The sequence below is a fragment of the Alnus glutinosa genome, chromosome 2, assembly GCF_958979055.1.
Source record: "Alnus glutinosa chromosome 2, dhAlnGlut1.1, whole genome shotgun sequence".
Classification (NCBI taxonomy): domain Eukaryota; kingdom Viridiplantae; phylum Streptophyta; class Magnoliopsida; order Fagales; family Betulaceae; genus Alnus; species Alnus glutinosa.
Genome location: NC_084887.1, coordinates 28,762,395 through 28,781,357, shown reverse-complemented (window position 1 = coordinate 28,781,357; position 18,963 = coordinate 28,762,395). Strand labels below are relative to the sequence as shown.

Sequence of the window (18,963 nt, the reverse complement as noted above, 5' to 3'; positions counted from 1 at the left end):
CTACGAATGTTAAGGAAAGTTTCTTAGCATGGCAAAATGATTATCTTGAACTATTGAGAATGAGAATTGGTTTTGATGCACGTGCATTCTATTGACGTATAGATGCATTCTGACCCTAGAACTAGGTATCTTCCTCTTATCATCTCTGCCCAGACGCCTCTATCCGCCCCCTTCGACCCTTTACTTGTCCTCCCCTCCCTTTCTTTATCGCACATGCTGCCCATGAGTAGTAGATTTGCTATTCTTCATCAATTTCCTTCACCCACACGCCTCATCCTTGCACTTCCAAACCTCCTCTCCACCCCCCACACTCCCTTGCTCTGTATGCACGTCCCATACATTGCCCCATTTGTGTGTGAGTCCCACACGCCATCTTCCTCTAGCACCTCCCATCCAAGCAATAGATTTAAAGCTTTTATGTTGATCTCTCTCTCAAAGTCTCAGAGAGAGTCTCTCCGTAGCTGGTGCCCCCGTTTTGCTTATGCAGAGATTTGCAAATAATCGATGTCTCCTGTACACTAACTACTAAATAGTTCTCTCACCGGACGCTATAATACGGTTCCTCCACACTATTCTGCCCCAATTAATTTCAGTGCGATCTATCCCGTTGTGTCAATCAAGATTTCTAATTTTCACCGTAAGTGTCCTTCCAAGTGGCCAATACATTGAACTGCTTAAAAAATCATCGTTTTCAATGGCATTTTCCTCGGCTGGGCCCGGTAGTTCAGAAAGTTATTGGACTAAGTCCTTTTTTTGGTCCTAACTAGTTTTATTTTTACTTTCAAAAAAAAAAAAAAAACTGTTTTTATTTTTATTTTTATTTGGCTCTATTGGGAAGTTTGTTGACGTCCCCCACCCCTTCTTTGTTTATTCTGATTCTTTTTAGTTTAATGAAATTTTATCTTTCCCATAAATAAATTAAAAAAGAAAAGAAAAAAAAAAAGCAAAGACCCGGTTTTCCAACCCAAGCAAATTTGAAATGTCAAACATATGCAACCAGGCAAATGGAGCAGTGACATTAGTACAACGGCAGAATCAAATGGAGACTTCATTGATATCAGACTAAAGTAATCTTCAATTTAGACTTGACTCACAAAATTAGTTGCCCTGTGGTTGGAGAAATAAAAATCCTACGCACAATTTAACAATTTAGTCATTCCATACGCTTCATATCCTATCAATCTCACTGAATGATCATGGCTTAGCACTATCTTCTTCACTTTTCGGTATTCCCCAATTGCCAACCCTCTTTTGCTGGTGGTCACTGCTACTATATTCAACAATCATTTTCTGTTGAGCATCTTCATCAGCATTGTGCGGTTCTGTGTCTATCAATTTCCTTCTCCACGAGTTTTATCTGAAACTTCTTCAAGAGGAAGAGAAGATTCTGACAATAACTGATCAATTTTGTTATCTGGGTTCTCCCTTCTCACCTCGTGATCCTCCACAACATTCACTTTGTCTAATCCTTCTGCAACTTCAACCGGTTGAAGGTCAGATGATATCTGTTCATTCTTTTGGCTTGAAACTGCTGCTTCTTCACGCTCTTGGCTTTGGACCACTTCCTCTTCCTTTTCCTGATGTTGATCAACATAAGGCTTGCTGACATTATTGATGGCTTGGAAATCAAGGACTTCATGCATCCCCCTTCTGTTGCTTGGTACATCACTCTGCGGAGACACCTGACTGCCAGGGGTATCAGATATGACATCTTCACCAGCCTCTTGATGATCTGCATTGTTGATCTCCTCCACATTATTGAGAGGTTGATCTTGAAAGTCATCACTCCGGGCATTAATTTCCAGCAAAGAAGGGTTCTCAACCAGGCCAGGTTCTTTTGCAACACTCTCTACTTGTGACTCATTTACAGCTGCACTTGCAGACGCAGGAAAAGACTGGAACGCATCCCAATCATCTTCATCCTCTCCATCCTCTTCACCAATATTCTTATCTAAGAGTATCGTGGTGGCCGATTGCGGGGAATGTTTCTCTCCACTTCCATCACCTGGCACTGGTAATTTTATCTCTAATAATGGCGCCAAAGGTTTCATTTGTGTTGCATTATGATCTTGTGTTACAGAAGCACGGATAACCCCCTGAAAGCAGAGAGGGGTAGTCAAATAGAAAGATCCTTAGTAAGCATTGGCCAAACGAGTTTATTATTTACAAGTTAACAGCTCTAGAAGATAACATTGCTGACTCTTAAACTGCATCTGTCACAATATTCTAGGCAGTTTGTTTTTAATAATGCTTTTTGGCAGGAATCTTCTAGGTGGTTTTGAAATCATAATAAAGTTCATCAAACAAAATTGATACCTCCTCCTTTCTTTCTTTCCTTTTTTTTTTTTTTTTCTTTATGGGAACACAATTGCCACTGCTGGCTGCTAGTGAAGTTAATTATGAGAGATACATACATGAAAGATATATATTCCAATAAAATTTGGGAAAACCAAATAGAAAGAGAATAAGGGATTTCAACCTAATTTCCAATTGGACACTCGTTTTTAAATTTCAACAATTAAGACCATATAATTTCACGACTATTAAAGTAGGCCCCAGCTGTCTCCACTAATTAAGACAAATGCATGGCCAAGATGAGTTGCAAGAGGGACACATGTTTGTTGCCTAACGAACCCAAAAAACAAAAGAAAAATAGAAATCAATCAATAAATAAAACCCTCTGCCAGCTCCAGAACCCCCTATGCCACACCACTGATCTCTCTCCACCCTCCCCACCTTGCTGACTCTCCTCTCCCAATCATTCACACGTTGTCTCTTCCACGAGATGTAATTTCACACCACTACCACCACTGCCACCATCACCACCACCAAAACCCAGCATTTTCTTCACTCCCGCCATTAAACACACCCACCAGTCTCGCCATGTCAACTTATAACGCCGCATTCTATACCCTATTGCCTTATCTCCACCCTCAACTCCTCTTCTCCCATGCTCATCACTTCCTCTTTTTTTTTTTGATAAGTAAGAGCAAATTTATTAAAAAAATAGCGTAAGGTGCCCCTAGTATACACGGAGTATACATGGAGCAACAACCTCACTACCGACCCTACAAAAACAGCCCACAAAACAACTCAACCCTAAGCTCCTAGAGCACACACCAAGCTCATCACTTCCGACTTGTACAACATCTTCCCCACGACAACGCCTCCCCATTAACAATCTAAGTGGGCCAGAGTTTGTATGCCCAAATCAGGATGGTCCATTGTTGTGGTGGGAAGAGGAGGGACAGGATTAGCAACTTGGATTGGCAATTTCACCAAGCCCCATCATCTGTCCATATTTATATATATATTTTTTAACCTTAAAGCGGTTTTTTTGGTTTTGGAATTTGGGCCAAGGATTTGATTTGGTTAGTGAATCTTTCAGCAAATTATCAGAATGGAAATGGTGGACTGTTAGTTTGTTTTATGGGGGAATTTGGGTGAATGATTGGGACTTGGAGGTGGGTATGATGAATGTATTGGTTTTCTATTGAGATTTGGTTATTAGGATGTGTTTTGGATGGCCAAGATCTTGTAAGGGTTATGTAAGATTGCTGTGTAGGTAACAGAGCCGAGAGGCAGGGAAGGTGGGAGGGAGGAGAGGGAAAAATATTTTATGGTCCATTGGATGTGTTGTCTCAATTACCGAGACTAACAAAGGGGCAAAAATTGAAACATTTATGAACTATAGGGTTTCAATTGATGAAATTAGAAACTCAGAATTCAATTTGTAATCAGGTCAAACCCTGAAACTTTCGTAATTTTGCCTGAGTTATATATTTCCGGGTTATATATATATACATAGCATGAAGAGCACCTGGAGTTGCTGCCTGTGCATCGGAGGCATTGACAACAAGACATCCTTGAAATGAACTGCTGAGGCAGGGATTTGAGCCAGATGAGAAACAAGCTTTACAGCGATGCTTCTTACGTCCCTGCCTTCCTGTGGTTACCATACAAAATTAGAAAAATAATATGATGAAAGAAGTGTAAAATTTCAATTTTAGGGGTCCCTTATATATATATATATATATATATCACCTGAGACAATTCATCTTCTGTTGCCAAGAAAACCATGACAATGGCTTCAAAAAGCAGATTCATAAAACCTCTCTGGGAGTCGCTGCCTTTGGACACTGTCTGCAAAAGCACTAAGATTCTCAAGCACTCACCGACAATAGTTACTGATTCTTTGGTTAGAGGTTTCTGTCATTGATAGAAAAGAACAAATCCATTAGAGTGATAAAACACTGAAGTTGAACAAGTGAAAGGGTTACAATCTCTAATTCAGAGAGAAAATTGAAACATAAAAAAGAAAAGAAAAGACCTTCAACATCTTTTGGGTGATTGAGAAAATATCTCTAATATGCTCGCCAACCAAAAATATTACAAAAGTATTCTCTTCAATGTTCATGCCTTTCTGTACCATATTTTTTAGCACTTGTAACCCAATTGCTTGAACCTGTGCAGAAGAAATTTCCATTAGTTGTTCTGATCTATGTAATACATATGACAACACCTAGATGTTTCACGGATTGTGATCTATTTACCTGTATGTTTGAATCAGCAAGCAATGTTCGGATACATTCAGTGCAATACTTGAACAGAGTAAAATAGATAGGATCACTGCCTTTGCTCTTTCCAAGACATTGAATTTCATGAGCCAGCTTGGCAAATGTTATAGTTTGTTCAACACAGAAAACAAGTTTCATTTGAAGAAGTTTGCGTGATGCTAATCTCTTATTCTCCAGTAGATGGATGCCATCAATGCAATCCTTAGTCAAATTAGCAACCATATTCAGACAAGTTCCAAGAACTGCTCTCAGATGGAGAATACCATTATCATCAAGTTCAGGATTTTCTGCAGCACAATTTCTATCAGCTTCAGATAACCACTTGTAAATCACACCAGAACAAACTAATCAGAATAGTCTGGCGCACTGTAACACGTAACATGTATAAGCGCAAATGTAACTTTTGGATGCATCTACACATGTTTGATTGGCATGTTGGATCCTAGCAAAAAAATGATTGGTGGCATGCTCCACACCTACTGAAACATGATGGACTGGTCTGGCCATTTCGAATCCAAAAAACAAAATCCCATATTCAATTAAATGGATAAAAAAAGTTAACAATTTTAGACTGTAAAATAATTTCTGATGAAACAAGCTAAAGCAATATAAGTTTTTCAGCTATACTTGAGAAAGATAATAACTAAGAGACCTGAATTGTGATCGAGTAAAATAATTCCAATATAAGATCTTATTCAGATTATTATAGTGACTTAAAATCATCTGACAATTATGCAATAACTAATGAATGTTGGACAGGCAAGGATAAAACAAATATATAGGTAATAAGCAAAGAAAACCGTGTATGGCCAAATCAGTTGCAACTGCACAAAGCTTACCACCGATAAGTTTCTCCAATGAGAAATTACTGCATTTGACAAAATCATCAACTGTTGAGAAGCATAATTCAGTAGAGGCTTCTCTAATGCACTTGTAACCAATTAAAAGAAACACCAACACCACTGATTCCAGCTGCTTCTGCAACTGAAGACATGCAACTAATGAGAAGGAACTCAGCAGTTGAGACAATTTATGACAATGACTGACAAGGCATATCTAGATGTTAGAAAAGCATGGATCTGCCATGCCTCAAAGAATAACCCAATGGAACAAAGACACCATGATCAAAGAAGCATAAAAAGTATCTGACGGTGGACACACTTAACCCACCTTAGTTTCTATACGCTTCAGTAGTGTCTTTGCAGTAAAAAATAATGTTGATATCAATCCCTCCCAGTTTGGCTGATCTGGTGAAGTTGCATCGGTACTGAAGCTCAAAAGAGTTGGAACTAGTTAGCCAACGATATTTCTAAGAATAAACTTCAGTTTTTTTTTTTCAAAACTAAGACGAAACCAGATCTTCATGGTATGTTGGTTACCTTTGAAACATTTGAAAGAGATAAGCTAAACAAAGCTCCATTGCCAAATAAGCAAAATTTTCTGTTTCAAGAAAACCTTCAGGACAGTTTTGCACAATCTGTTGTAAGAATTTGAAGCAAAGGATTCAGCATCTCTGCCTGAAATTCAAGCTGGCATATATATGCAAATAACTCAAAGAGAAAAGGTGATTCTCAGATATGAGAGAAAAAAAAAAAATGATATAACAGTCCATAATAGATATGCAAATAACTTTATTCTAGGGCCTAATCAGATTGAATCCATACAGGCTTCATAAATCTTACATAGCAGCAGCTGGAAAGTGGATAAGGATTTTAATAATATATTTTCATGGAGCACTGGATTTACAAAATGAAACTGGAAGGTGCTACAGTGAGACTATCTGCTGACCAAATCATCATTTCTGAAAGCTAAAAATGGCGATTCACTCTGACTCAATTGGTCATACAGCCACAATGCGCATTATTTGCCTAAGCTTTGGTAATATTGTAATAATGGCAACATCAATGCTGCTTATTTATCAACTTCAAAATAGTATCTCAAAAGAACTGCTAATGTTTACCTGTGATAGAACAGATATTGCAAGACTGTTAAACGAATTGTCCATGTCTGTGGAATATAAGAAAACCTGCATCCATTAAAAGCTTCTTAAGCACCCTTATGAATATACCCCTTAATTTAAATATCAAAGAGATAGTCATTCTAGCATCACCCACATAAGCAGCCATTCATCCTGGTCAGATTTGAATTAAAACATGGTTTGAATAAAGGCAACATGAAGTGAGAGACGAAAAAGCAGGTGAATTTGCATTTTCAAAAGACAAATAAAAGTGTGCTAGAAGTTTACATAAATTAATTATTCAGAATGTCATATTTGTATCTACCTTTCACCAGTATTGGGATTAAACCAAGGGATACAAATATAGGGTTGCAAAAGTAGCCAGTGGAAAACCCAAAGGGAACTAATTTATTGTTGCTGTTCCATATCACCCTAATGTATTGAGGAAAGAATCAACAATATAATTCAATGGAAACACATTTCATCCCCATTGACTTCTCATGGATTCGTAGCTCAATGAATATGGCCCCAACATTACAACACAAAGAGGCTTACCACAGTTGGCAAGTTTTCGACATGCTTTGCTTATGTTTCAAATCATAGTACTGTTGCAACCATGTGTATGCCTTCATAAACTCTTTCCTATGAGTTAAGAAACTCATAAACTCACTTAAGGAATTGTTTAAATGTTGGAGAGAAGCATGCATTAAAAGAAAGAAATTTCAAAGAAAAAGGTAATTGTTTAGTTGTCTTCAATAATATGTAAAAAACATTTGATCAAATAAATCTATCATAAAAATTGGGCCCACTGAAGAAACTTCAGCCACCACAGACATTAATGGCATGGGATCTATTTATGATTCCATGAAATGCCACCATTTCAACTACCACCAACTGCATCAATCATTGTCATTTCAAAAATGGCCTAATTCAAGATGATGAGTTCAAACATAAAATTCCTATGAGGCTACACGTGGCAATTCAGTTCACATTAGATGCACAAAACACACACCCTTCTTTACACAAGTTTTAAGAACAAAACAAACAGAGAAAGATCACCACCTGTAACAATTCTCTGCTAATATCCATAGTAAGAAATCCCACACTAAAAAATCTTTCAGCAGAGAGACACTGGAAAACTGGTAGCACAATCTCATATAAGTTCAAGCCTGGGGGATCCATTTCTTCAATTGGTGACTCTTCGCCATGTTTTGATTTAGCATAAGTCAATGACAATTTAGATTCACCAAGAGTTAGATATTGTCCCTGAAAAAGAACAAGTAGAGCAAAGCCCCATAGATACCGAAATTCTATTGACTCCAGTTCAACCATGCTATATCCCGATACTAAGCTTCGTGCTAGATTTTCCACAGGGGCTTTGGAATGTTCATTCACATCAAGACTTGAAGGAACTGCATCCAGTGCAAGCGCTTGCAAAATTACTGGCCAGGATTCTTCCAAACAAGGCTGCAACTTTGAAGACACCAGAGGTGATTGGATTCCATCAAGGAACTGATTCCACTGTAAGAAGTGGTGCAACTTGAATAAGTATGTCGTAAAGACATTAGAGAGGCTTAATCTATATGAAACTTTAATCTCTCTAAGGTGAAAGATGTTATGATAGAGAAAAGAGGAAAGAGGAAGCTTACATTCTTCTTGAGATGCAAACAAAGGCAAATATAACTGTAATCCTTCAAAATTCGGATCCAGTACTTTCCCAGTATACTTGAACTCTTTGCAAACAGAGGTAACAATGCTAGATATTCATCTGGAATCCCACTATGGTGTCTCCTCAAGAATGCATATGTATAACACTTGAGAGAAGCATGAGCAGCGAAAAGTCTTATCTTGATCTAGTTTACAATTAAGATATAAGAAGAAGACTCGTCTTAATGAACAGCTGTATTCAGATAATATAAATCGGAAAAAGAAAGAAAAAAAAAATACAGAGACTTTGCTCTACACAAACAAATCTGAAGAAAATGGTACTAATATACCTTGCATGAGACCCATTCAGCAAATGAAGGATAATAAAGTTCTTCAAAATCATTCAATGGGCGTGAAATCAATGAAAATATGCGTTTAACTGCAACTTGATCACCACTAATTATTCCGCTCGTCAGTATCTGAAATTTTTTTTGTGTCATTGCATCTCATATACATAATTCAATTGGAAAGTAATAAAAGAAAAACCATGTCTTTACTCTTAACCTTGGTAGCCAGTTGCAAGCCGGCCTCCAATAGAAAAGGGCCAGCAGATGTGTCTAAGGCAGTGCGAACTGCAGATACTAGTTGGGCCTACATAAAACCTCAATAAATATGAGATCACGAAGCTCAGAAATTATAAAACTAAATACACGATACAATATTCTCTCCAAAATCTTTCCAAGAAACCATGAGTAACGTCTGATAATTTAAGGTGTTGACTATTGGAATAATATGCAAGTGGAAAAAATAAAAAAATAAAAAAATTACTGTCAACATACCTGATACTGTTCCAGTAGAAGGTGTCCTGGAAGCTCAGGATCAGGTATCATTTCAAACTGTATGCAAAAATCACAAGACAAGCAATTTAATGTTTGATAGATACAAAATTTACAGCAAAAAGCTAAAACAAAGAACAAAGTGGAAATTACGCTCCACGATAAAGCAAGATATTTCCTTAGAACCAATTGCCAAGCAATTACCAGTACTCATACCACCTAGTTTCCTGGAAGTATATTAGTCCTTAACTTGCTATTTTCATCTCATGAAACATTATTTTCTTTTTTTTATAAGTAATTGAATTATCATTAAAAAGTAGTTAGCTAGAAGGGGAAAAAAATAACAAGGAAAATCTCATTTAACATTGAAATCTCAAGTTAAGCCTCAAGTATCAGAAACCACTGCCTGAAAAGAAAATTTTGAGTTTATCATGGTATTTTGGATTTAGAGAAGAAAGATAATAATCAATCTATGTTGCCTCCAAATAGGTGAACTTCATTTAAAGACAGAAAGACAGTAGAGGCATATCCAAGGCAGCACAACCTACCACTGATGATGGTTAGCATCAAAACCGCAATATGGAGTGACTATTAAGTTTGATTCTCTAAAGTTATTCAAATTAGGTTTGCTTAATAGTTTGTTTTTCAGTAACTGCTAGAACCCACATCTCTGACACTTCCATGTGGCATAGAGATTAAATCTATATTTTCAAAATCCTCAAGTTATTTATGATATCTCAAGTTTAACAGGAGTTGTTATAGGATTTAGAGATATTTTGCATAATACTGCTTACTGTACCGTAGTGCAGTAGCTTGAATATATATAGAACAATCTGAGAAATACAAGTATACATCAACTAGGACAATATCTAACAGCCGTGTACTCTAGAGACTAAAGTAATATAAATCAAACACTTTACTCTTCTGATAAGATAGAAGAGATCTAACTCTTATCTAACTCTATATCTATAGAATCACAAACTAACTCTAGATAGAAGAGATCTAACTCTATATCTTTAGAATCACAAACTAACTCTACATCTTTAGAAGAGTCATCGGTTGAAGAGTTGTTTGTTCCAATACGCCTCCTCAAACTCAACGTTGTAGGCAACCGAACGTTGAGGTTGGTCTTGAGAATGATGAATCGGGCTACAGCCAAAGGCTTCGTGAGAATTTCGGCAAGCTGGTCTTTTCTAGAGATAAACTGAACATTAAGAGCTTGTGAGGCAACCATGTCCCTTACAAAATGATAGTAAATTTCTATATGCTTAGTGCGAGCATGATAGATAGGATTTGACGTGAGATATGTAGCTCCAATGTTATCACAATACAAAATTGGAGGTCGTGAAGATTGTACGCCAAGGTCACCAAGAAGAGTCTGAATCCATGTTAACACGGCTGAGGCATTTGCAAGGGCTTTATACTCGGATTTAGTACTTGAGCGAGATACCGTTGGTTGCTTCTTTGAACTCCATGAGAGGATGTTTTTGCCAAGAAGAACATAATAACCAGAAGTTGAACATCGATCATCCGGACAGCCAGCCCAGTTAGGTCCGAGTAGGCTATGAGCTGCCGTGAAGAATTCTTGTGAATGCAAAAAGTATGATCAATTGTAGACTTCAAATAGCGCAGGATGCGTTTTACTGCAGACCAGTGAGAATCCCTTGGATCTTGCATGAACTGTGAGACTTTGTTGACCGCAAAAGCAATATCAGGCCGAGTAAGAGATAAATACTAAAGAGAGCCGACTGTGCTGCGATATATAGTATCCGTAATTGTTGAATCACCAAATCGACTAAGAGTTGTAGAGATGGACATTGGAGTAGAGACAGGCTTGACAAGAAGCATATTTGTCTTTGTGAGAATATCATGAATGTAGCGCTGTAGAGAAAGATGTAAACCATCCTCATGCCAAGTAGCTTCAACTCCCAAGAAGTAATGTAGAAGTCCAAAAGCTTAAGCTCATAGGAAGAGGTAAATTCAATCACTTAATCAATACTTTAACACTCCCCCTCACGTGTGGGCTCAAATTTTCTTTTAATAGGTGAGGCCCAACACGTTGAATATTTAATTGAAATTGGAGGTAAATGATGGAGGTTTGAACTCAGAACTTTTGGGTCTGATACCATGTTAAATTACCACTTGTCTTAAAAGCTTAAGCTAATAGAAAAAGGTAAATTTAATCACTCCATAGAAGTTTTGTCCCTCGAGAAAGGGGACCATCAGAAATTGCTAGAGGAGGTAGTTGTCTTGACTAAGCTTCTGAGATACATGATGATGAACATTTTGTATAGCTGGCAATGCTGGAGAGATAGTGGGGTGGGAAACCGGGGGGGAAGTTTGGGTACTATCCTCAGAACCAGAACTGACTGGAGTAGCCATAGACGGGGGTCTTTAGATTGGCTCTGATGCCATATAGGATTTAAAGATATTTTGCATAATACTCTGAGAAATACAAGTATATAGAACAATCTGAGAAATACAAGTATACATCAACTAGGACTGTATCTAAAAGCCCTGTACTCTAGAGACTAAAGTAATATAAATCAAACACTTTACTCTTTTGATAAGATAGAAGAGATCTAACTCTATATCTATAGAATCACAAACTAACTCTAGATAGAAGAGATCTAACTCTTATCTAACTATATATCTATAGATGCACAAACTAACTCTACATCTTTAGAAGAGTCATCAGTTGAAGAGTTGTTTGTTCCAATAGTTGTCACTTCTCATCATCATAGCAGGACAATGTCAATATATAATCTCTAATTTAAAAATGCTGAATTAGGTCAATTGTAGAATTTATTCAAACAATCATGAGAAGAAAGAGTACCGACAGACGATAAAAATTTGCTGCAGTCAATGGAGTTAACGAAGAAGGAGATAAATTGCAGAACTAGTATCTTTATCCACTATTTTCACAAACATTTACCTTATCCATAATTGTACATAGAAGCCCCACACCAATTGGCCGCATGCTTTCAAACTGTATTGTGCTTATCTGAGACCAAAGATATACCGAAAAATGTCAACTTTAACATGCGTTTCTAGGCCTGAGGTTTTTTAAAACTAACATAATAATATGGTAGTGAGTTCATGTTAAGCACCTGATACGCAAGCGATATTAACTCTTGTACATGGAGTACTAGCCAGCCACTGGAAAGCTGTCTATTCAAAGCTTGTTTCCTTGCCAAAGAGAGGTCAAAATGAGCTGGATTCTTTCCTACAGCTCTGGGTAGGTGACTCAAACACCTATGTACCAACAAATAACAAAAATTAGATAACCTTATGGTATATAAATACCTACACACACACCCACACACACACACACACATTTATATATACACATGCCAATACACTAGTTGAAATTAAGGTCACAATTATGGTTTGAAAGGTGGGAGGGGTTTAACCCTTCAAGGAGGGTATCACGTGCGCATTAAGACACTATATATCTTTAAGGCATCCATACTGTAATTGCTTTAAGGCATCCACAGAATATAGGTTTTGGCTGAAATTGTGATTGTTTGGTAGTTGGCTTTTGGGGGGGGGGGGGGGGGGGGGGGGGGGGGGGGGGGGGGGGGGGGGGGGTGGGTGGGCATTGACATTGTCCAGTTTCAGCTTCGGCCCTCCAGTTTAGAGGAGTCTATAGACGCCGAAGCTGCGATCGTGTCATCGACAGCCGCTACTCTTTTCTCGTCTGTTTTCAGGGGTTTTGCAGGTCCGGCAATCAAGTTTGGGTTGCTGTCGGCAGGGTCTGGGCAGGTTTCGGTGGGGTCTTCTCCATCAGCTTCGTTCTCCGGTGACCTTTCACAGGCTTGGAAGCCAAGCAGTGGGTCAACTTTGTCAAGTGTCCTTTTAGGGGCGGCAGCTCCCGAGTCCCGTGATGTCGGAGGCTGGGGCACCTCTGTATCCATCGAATTCCAAGCCAACGTTGAGGTATTCTCGGAAGATGAAGGATGCGAAGTTGATCGGATTGATTGCTAAGTCCGTGGAGGCATCCATTGTCTCTCCTCCGGCGAAAGGCTTTCTTTGGCGGGGGTTTCTTGGTCCATGTCCCGCTATGCAAGTTATCTCGTTTCCTTCTAAAATGGGAGAACCATCTCAGAAGGATCATGCTTCTGTTCTTAAGACTAAAGGGAGTAGAAAGGTTAAGAACTTAGAATATTCGATTAAATTTGACACTAGGGGTGTTCGCTCTAGCTTGGGTAAAGGCAAAAGGACTATTCATGTAATGTAGTCTAGGGTGTTTTTTTTTAGGGTTTAGGGTTTGGGCTTTGGGTCTTGGTTTCTCGGCTATTTGTGGGGTTTGAGGGTTTTCTCTTTTCTTTTTTGTTTTTTTGCTTGCTCGTGTTGCTTTCGTTTTTTACTTCATGTATGCTTAGGGACGCCTTACGCTTTTTTAATATATTTCTTTGCTTACCTATATATATATATATATATATTTTGGTAGCTTAGAGGGGGGAGGGACATTGACACAATTGGTAGTTTGTGAGGCACATTGACAATGGAGTGGTAGTTTAAGGGGGGTATGTACTTTTCCCTTTTAAATTCATACTATTTAACTCTGACTAATGAGTCTTATAACCATAAATTTCTTAAAGTACATGATGCAATTATCTCCCCTATACACTTATTTTTTATTTGGCCCCTTCATTCATAAATTATTACCTACCCAGTGGAATCTAGCCCTTTTTTTATGGGCAGTATATTTGGGTTGTGGCCATCTATGCTTCTAAGGAATATTTCTCACAAAGCAAAAAAAAGAAGGAAGTGAACTGTCCCGTATTAGCATCAACTTCAAACCATCCTAAACTTGCATTGACAATTGAGGACATACTATCAACCAAAGAACTGCACAAACATTCCTCGACTAGTAAAAGTGAATCAACTATAATCTAAACTAAGAAATATTGGCATTGCTATGACTGCAATTGACACAGAAACAGCTAATCTTATAATCCACTATTTTATTAAATTTCTTGGAGTGAAGGTATAAACAAGAAAACCGAACATATGAGACTAGCATATATTAAAGGAAGGGTAAAAATCAACTTCTACGGAACAAAGAAATTGGATTATGCGGCATAGAGACCAGGGCAGACAATGATTCATCACTAATGTTCATTCAAGCTCCAGAATTATCTTCCAATATGGTGTCTATGACAAAATAAATAGAAAATGAATGAAACCCCCAAATCCTGACCTAGATTTACTCATTTCATTTCATTCTAAGAGAAACTGAATGCACATAGGCTAGAATATGCATGCAAAGATGTCTTTGAGTGTGAAGTGTAAGAGGAATTGAAATGTAAACTTCATGAATAAAGAAGTATAAGAAAGACATCACATACTCAGCAGCAAAAACTCTGGTTCGATATCTGAGGTGCTTCTCTCTATTATGCATTATGCTGGAAGCCTCAAATCTATAACCTTGTCCTGGCATGCCTTTGGAACTAGAAACCATGTTTTCATCATCTTCTCCAACATTTAGCCTGGTGTCACCATCTTGATCACTTGAAGGATCATTTACTGCATTTTTATTGTTTTCAGTTATCCTTGTTGACATAGCAAGAACCTGGACAAAAGTTTAAACAGCCCATTTAACTAGTGCTCATATTGCGGTAGCAAAACTACATATTACCATCTTAAAGACACCTCAGGTTTTATATTGCCTCAAGGAGTCAAAATATTTTTTAACATTTAGGCAGGCCGCACCTACCATGCAATAAAAGAGGTGCAGCATCTGAGGAATGTACACCTAACACCGTGTAATCAGACCATGACCAATTCCTTAACCTCAGTTTTAAAATATATAATCGTAAGATTATTTTCAAGATAATGTAAATAGTGTAAAAACATCTACCTAGGAAATGCATTAAAAACAATGCATCACGTCACAAGTGAAGGCATCAGTAAGTGCATATTTAAATCCCCAAATCTGGATTCTCACCACTTATGAACACATTTTGAGATATCAAAGCCAACAATCTAAGAACCCAGTCAACTGAGAAGAAATAGGCCCACAGAGGATAGCACTAAACCTATGTTCACAATAGGGAAGATTATATGGATTCAAAATATGCACTTAATGATAAAATAAGTTTTTTTTTTTTCGATAAGTAATTGCAATTTATAAAAATAGCGCAGAGGGGCGCAATCCTTATACACGGGAAGTATACAAGAAAACCCCTAAAAGGGACGGACAGAAAATAATTTTAAAAAGTCTACATAAGTAAAGACACTCAAGTTATGATGGGACGCTATCCAAATATATAACGTATTGAGCAACCGCTTCCGTAGCTCTACCATAGATGTCTCTACATCTTCAAAGAGCCGCGCATTCCGCTCCCTCCAAATACACCACAATAAGCACAAAGGAGCTAACCGCCAAGCTTCTTTAGCACGACCACACCCAATCGCCGCCCCCCAACTATTCAACAACTCCAACACCATTCGTGGCATAACCTACTACACCCCAAATAAAATAAGAATGTAGCTCCAAAGATCCCGAGCGATTTCGCAGTGAAGCAACAAATGATCAATAGACTCCCCACTCTTCTTACACAAACAACACCACTCAATCACTATAACATTCCTCTTACGCAAGTTATCATGCGTCAATATTTTGCCTAAAGCAGCTGACCAAACGAAGAAAGCCACCCTTGTTGGAGCTTTAACACGCCATATATTCTTCCAGGGAAAAGGCGGGCCATCTTTCCTAATAAGCTCTTCATAGAAGGATCTCACCTCAAATAAACCTTTTTTAGAGGGATTCCACACTAACCTATCACCCTCTCCATGTCGAGCCAAAATGGAGTATAGTCGATCGAAGAAAGAAAGGACCATATCCATCTCCCAATCCTGGATTTGTCGCGTAAAAAGAACATTCCACTGAATTACACCATTATAAGTTCTCACCTCAATAATTTAGATTTTACAAATGGATAAACCTTCGTGAGCAGTAGCATAAAGGAAGATGGTACGGAAGAGGAATTGAACTAACTAAAAACATCACCAGCCACGTTTTCATCAAAAAACAATATTTGGGAAAATGGGTGATCAATCAAATTTACAAATTCTTTAAATCATAAGAAAACAAAACTAACCTCAAGATGGCATTAGATATCTCACACAGTTCACCTCAAATTTTCTCCTGCAAGTTTCAAATCTCTAGGTTCTTTCTTTAAACGCAATGGATCATATTATTTGGTTGTACAATTTTAAAGCATTGAATAACAGGTGCAAGAAAAATCCCTCACTTCGGGCTAGGAAAAGAGCTTACCAAGTTACGACATATTGATAACCAATGAGATGGACGTGAAGGACACGATGCATAAAGCAACCGCATAATTGTTGTACGTGCCAGATTCCCGATCCTACAAGATTTGACAGAAGTTATAACCCAAGAATTACAATAGAAAAATATTACTTGTACATTCCAATGGCTTCATGGCAGCCATTTCTCTTTCCTTCGCAATTTTTAGATTGAAAGATAATGTAGTTTTATATAACTAACAGATGACAGAAAGATTGATCAGTGAGACAAACCAACAAAACTAACTAACGAAAGTGTTGTTCAAAAAAAAAAAAAAAACTAATGAAACAGTGGCTGCAAGAGCAGAACTGCTTCAGGCATGCATAACAAGATAGATAAATATAACATGCAAGTCAAACCAAAGAAGAAACACTAAAGAACAATAAAGAAAGATATATATCATATTCTCAAGCCAAGCATGCCTACATACACTGACTACAAGAGAATATATAAATGCAGGAAGCTGAGCAAACTAACTTCATAAGGAGCTATATATCCCACACCACTTTATCTTTCTGAAAGTTGATACTAGTTAACATAAGTGAATGTTATATAAAATATGTTGCCTATGAATAAAATAGGAACAACATAAGCTAGAGGAATTGGCCAAGCAGAATCCTTGGGATTATTTTTGGATCTTCTTCCATACAAAGTTTTGTTGACAGGACTGATAGAAACACTGCGGCAGCTACTACGCTTTGTATTCACATTCATTATCTATATTTTCCTCTGTTTCTGCATCTTTTCTTCTGCTTCTTCACACTCAACTTTTTCATTTTCTATTCCTAGGCTAATGAAGAGAAATATCAATTTTATCTAGCTGTATGCCACTATTTGCTTCTAAAGTTGAGCTTCTTTCCCTTCTAGTCCATGAAATTCTAAAATCATGTACATATTACATCCCTTAGTCTTTGATTTCCTCAATCCTTTAAAGCCAACTTACTCTCATTGGTCTCCTTAAAATACCTAGCTTCAGATGGATTTAAGCGTCCAAAACTTGATTTCTGGCTATGTGAATAACCAAACTATTTAATATCAAATGGCAAGACCCAAAAGAAGGTGGGGTTTCTCACAACAATGGCAATAGAATACTTAGCAACAAGCAACACGAACTAGTTCAGAATATGCAAATGCTCCCATGTTACCTCATAAAATACCAACTACATATATTTTACCATCCACGACCTTCCGCGCCTTCATTGAGGACAGCAATATATTACAAAAGAATCTGAATGCATACATAGCCTCATTGCTTCACAATCCTAACATATTATCATCATAATATCCTCAAGGTTATAAGATGCTTGGTAATCAATAATTTCCTGATGCACAAATTAATCAATAAATAAGCAATTCAGTTGTTCAAGCCTTCATAACTGAAAATGCCTAATGAATGCTATACCAAAAAGAGGGGCAAAAAAAGGCATGATAAGAAAGTGGAACATGCACACCATATGTGTTCATATTGGGCAAAAACAATGATATAAAAATAACGACAATAGGAACCAGTGAGACAACAAACAAAACTATTTATAGTCCATATTAATTGCGAGCTGGCTACCGACTGAAATAGGAATCTGAGAACCAAGATCACTCTCATCTGCAGGATCTGCCCAAGAACAACTGTCCTGTGGTGAACACCACACAGAAATCTATAACTGCCAACTCTGGATTCACAAGTTCACAAGACGTGCAGGATAGTATAAATTGACTAGGGCTTTTAAGTTCTCAAGTCTTTATGCGTATACAGCACAATGTGACAGCCATTTCATTTACCCAACAATTTACAAAGACTTCAGAACTCTCTTTTCAAGCAATATTGGATTTAAATCTCCTTAACTAACAGAAAATATGCTAAAAGCCTGACGTAGATTGGAAAAGAAGAACAAGTTCTTACAGTGAAAGATCATTGCCAGAAGGCATATATCAACATGTAGGTACAAGTAAAACATTCTACTGCAATCATCACGGCGAAAGGTACAAAGATAACCAAGGTAGCAACACACATATAATTCTAACACAAAAGGAAAAAGAAAGAAAAAGGAAAATAGAATCATTAGACATTTGATCACAGATTTATGATGGCAACACAAGTGTTATATTGACATACTCAAGAGTCAGGATAAAACATACTCAGAGTCGGTTTCTTCATCCAGCATATGGAACAAGTTATCTTCTATTTGCTCATTGATCATGGAAACCTGCAAAAAATTGTATCAGTACAAAGATCTGACACATCGGGATGAGGCTTAGTAGGTTGGAAAACAAAAGATCTGGGACTCACTGGATCCTTTTCTATGAGATGTCGAAGAGTAGAGACAGCAAGATGCCTTAAAGTGGGCTGTTCAATTTTTTTTTTTTTATTTAAAAACAAATTGTATCAGAGAAAAGAAACAAACAGATAGCATTCAAGACTTCAATTCATTATCAAAGGAATAAAACCTGTCTTGAGGATAGTGTCGGGAGAAGAGTTTGCACGTGCGAGTGTACAGAAACAGCTTGTGGTGCAAAAAGAACAAGTTGTTGTGTGAAGCGGACACTCCTGCAAGAATAATAGGTGAGAGATTATAAGCTCAAAACAACAATAAAAATATAACTGAAATCATCCCAAAGGATTGAAACAGTTGC

The 18,963-nt window shown here is 37.6% G+C and overlaps 1 protein-coding gene across 2 annotated transcripts in view; it reads right to left on the bottom strand.

Annotated features, from left to right (window-relative positions):
• Positions 1–1,032: 1,032 nt before the first annotated feature.
• Positions 1,033–18,963, bottom strand: part of LOC133859245 (protein SWEETIE) — an 82,396-nt gene continuing 64,465 nt past the window's right edge. The window contains exons 28-48 of one of the 2 annotated variants that reach the window (XM_062294577.1): positions 18,778–18,877; positions 18,620–18,676; positions 18,469–18,536; positions 16,303–16,396; positions 14,372–14,595; positions 12,128–12,272; positions 11,953–12,021; positions 9,021–9,077; positions 8,746–8,832; positions 8,532–8,660; positions 8,184–8,387; positions 7,597–8,055; positions 6,538–6,603; positions 5,957–6,054; positions 5,748–5,844; positions 5,417–5,555; positions 4,554–4,864; positions 4,331–4,465; positions 4,045–4,209; positions 3,821–3,946; positions 1,033–2,096 (exon numbers count right to left, since the gene is read on the bottom strand). In XM_062294577.1, coding sequence (XP_062150561.1) covers positions 1,332–2,096; positions 3,821–3,946; positions 4,045–4,209; positions 4,331–4,465; positions 4,554–4,864; positions 5,417–5,555; positions 5,748–5,844; positions 5,957–6,054; positions 6,538–6,603; positions 7,597–8,055; positions 8,184–8,387; positions 8,532–8,660; positions 8,746–8,832; positions 9,021–9,077; positions 11,953–12,021; positions 12,128–12,272; positions 14,372–14,595; positions 16,303–16,396; positions 18,469–18,536; positions 18,620–18,676; positions 18,778–18,877 — 3,595 coding nt within the window. In that variant the 3' untranslated portion in view covers positions 1,033–1,331. Of the gene's footprint in view, positions 2,097–3,820; positions 3,947–4,044; positions 4,210–4,330; positions 4,466–4,553; positions 4,865–5,416; positions 5,562–5,747; positions 5,845–5,956; positions 6,055–6,537; positions 6,604–7,596; positions 8,056–8,183; positions 8,388–8,531; positions 8,661–8,745; positions 8,833–9,020; positions 9,078–11,952; positions 12,022–12,127; positions 12,273–14,371; positions 14,596–16,302; positions 16,397–18,468; positions 18,537–18,619; positions 18,677–18,777; positions 18,878–18,963 lie in introns of both variants that reach the window. The other variant, XM_062294576.1, reaches the window with a different exon arrangement.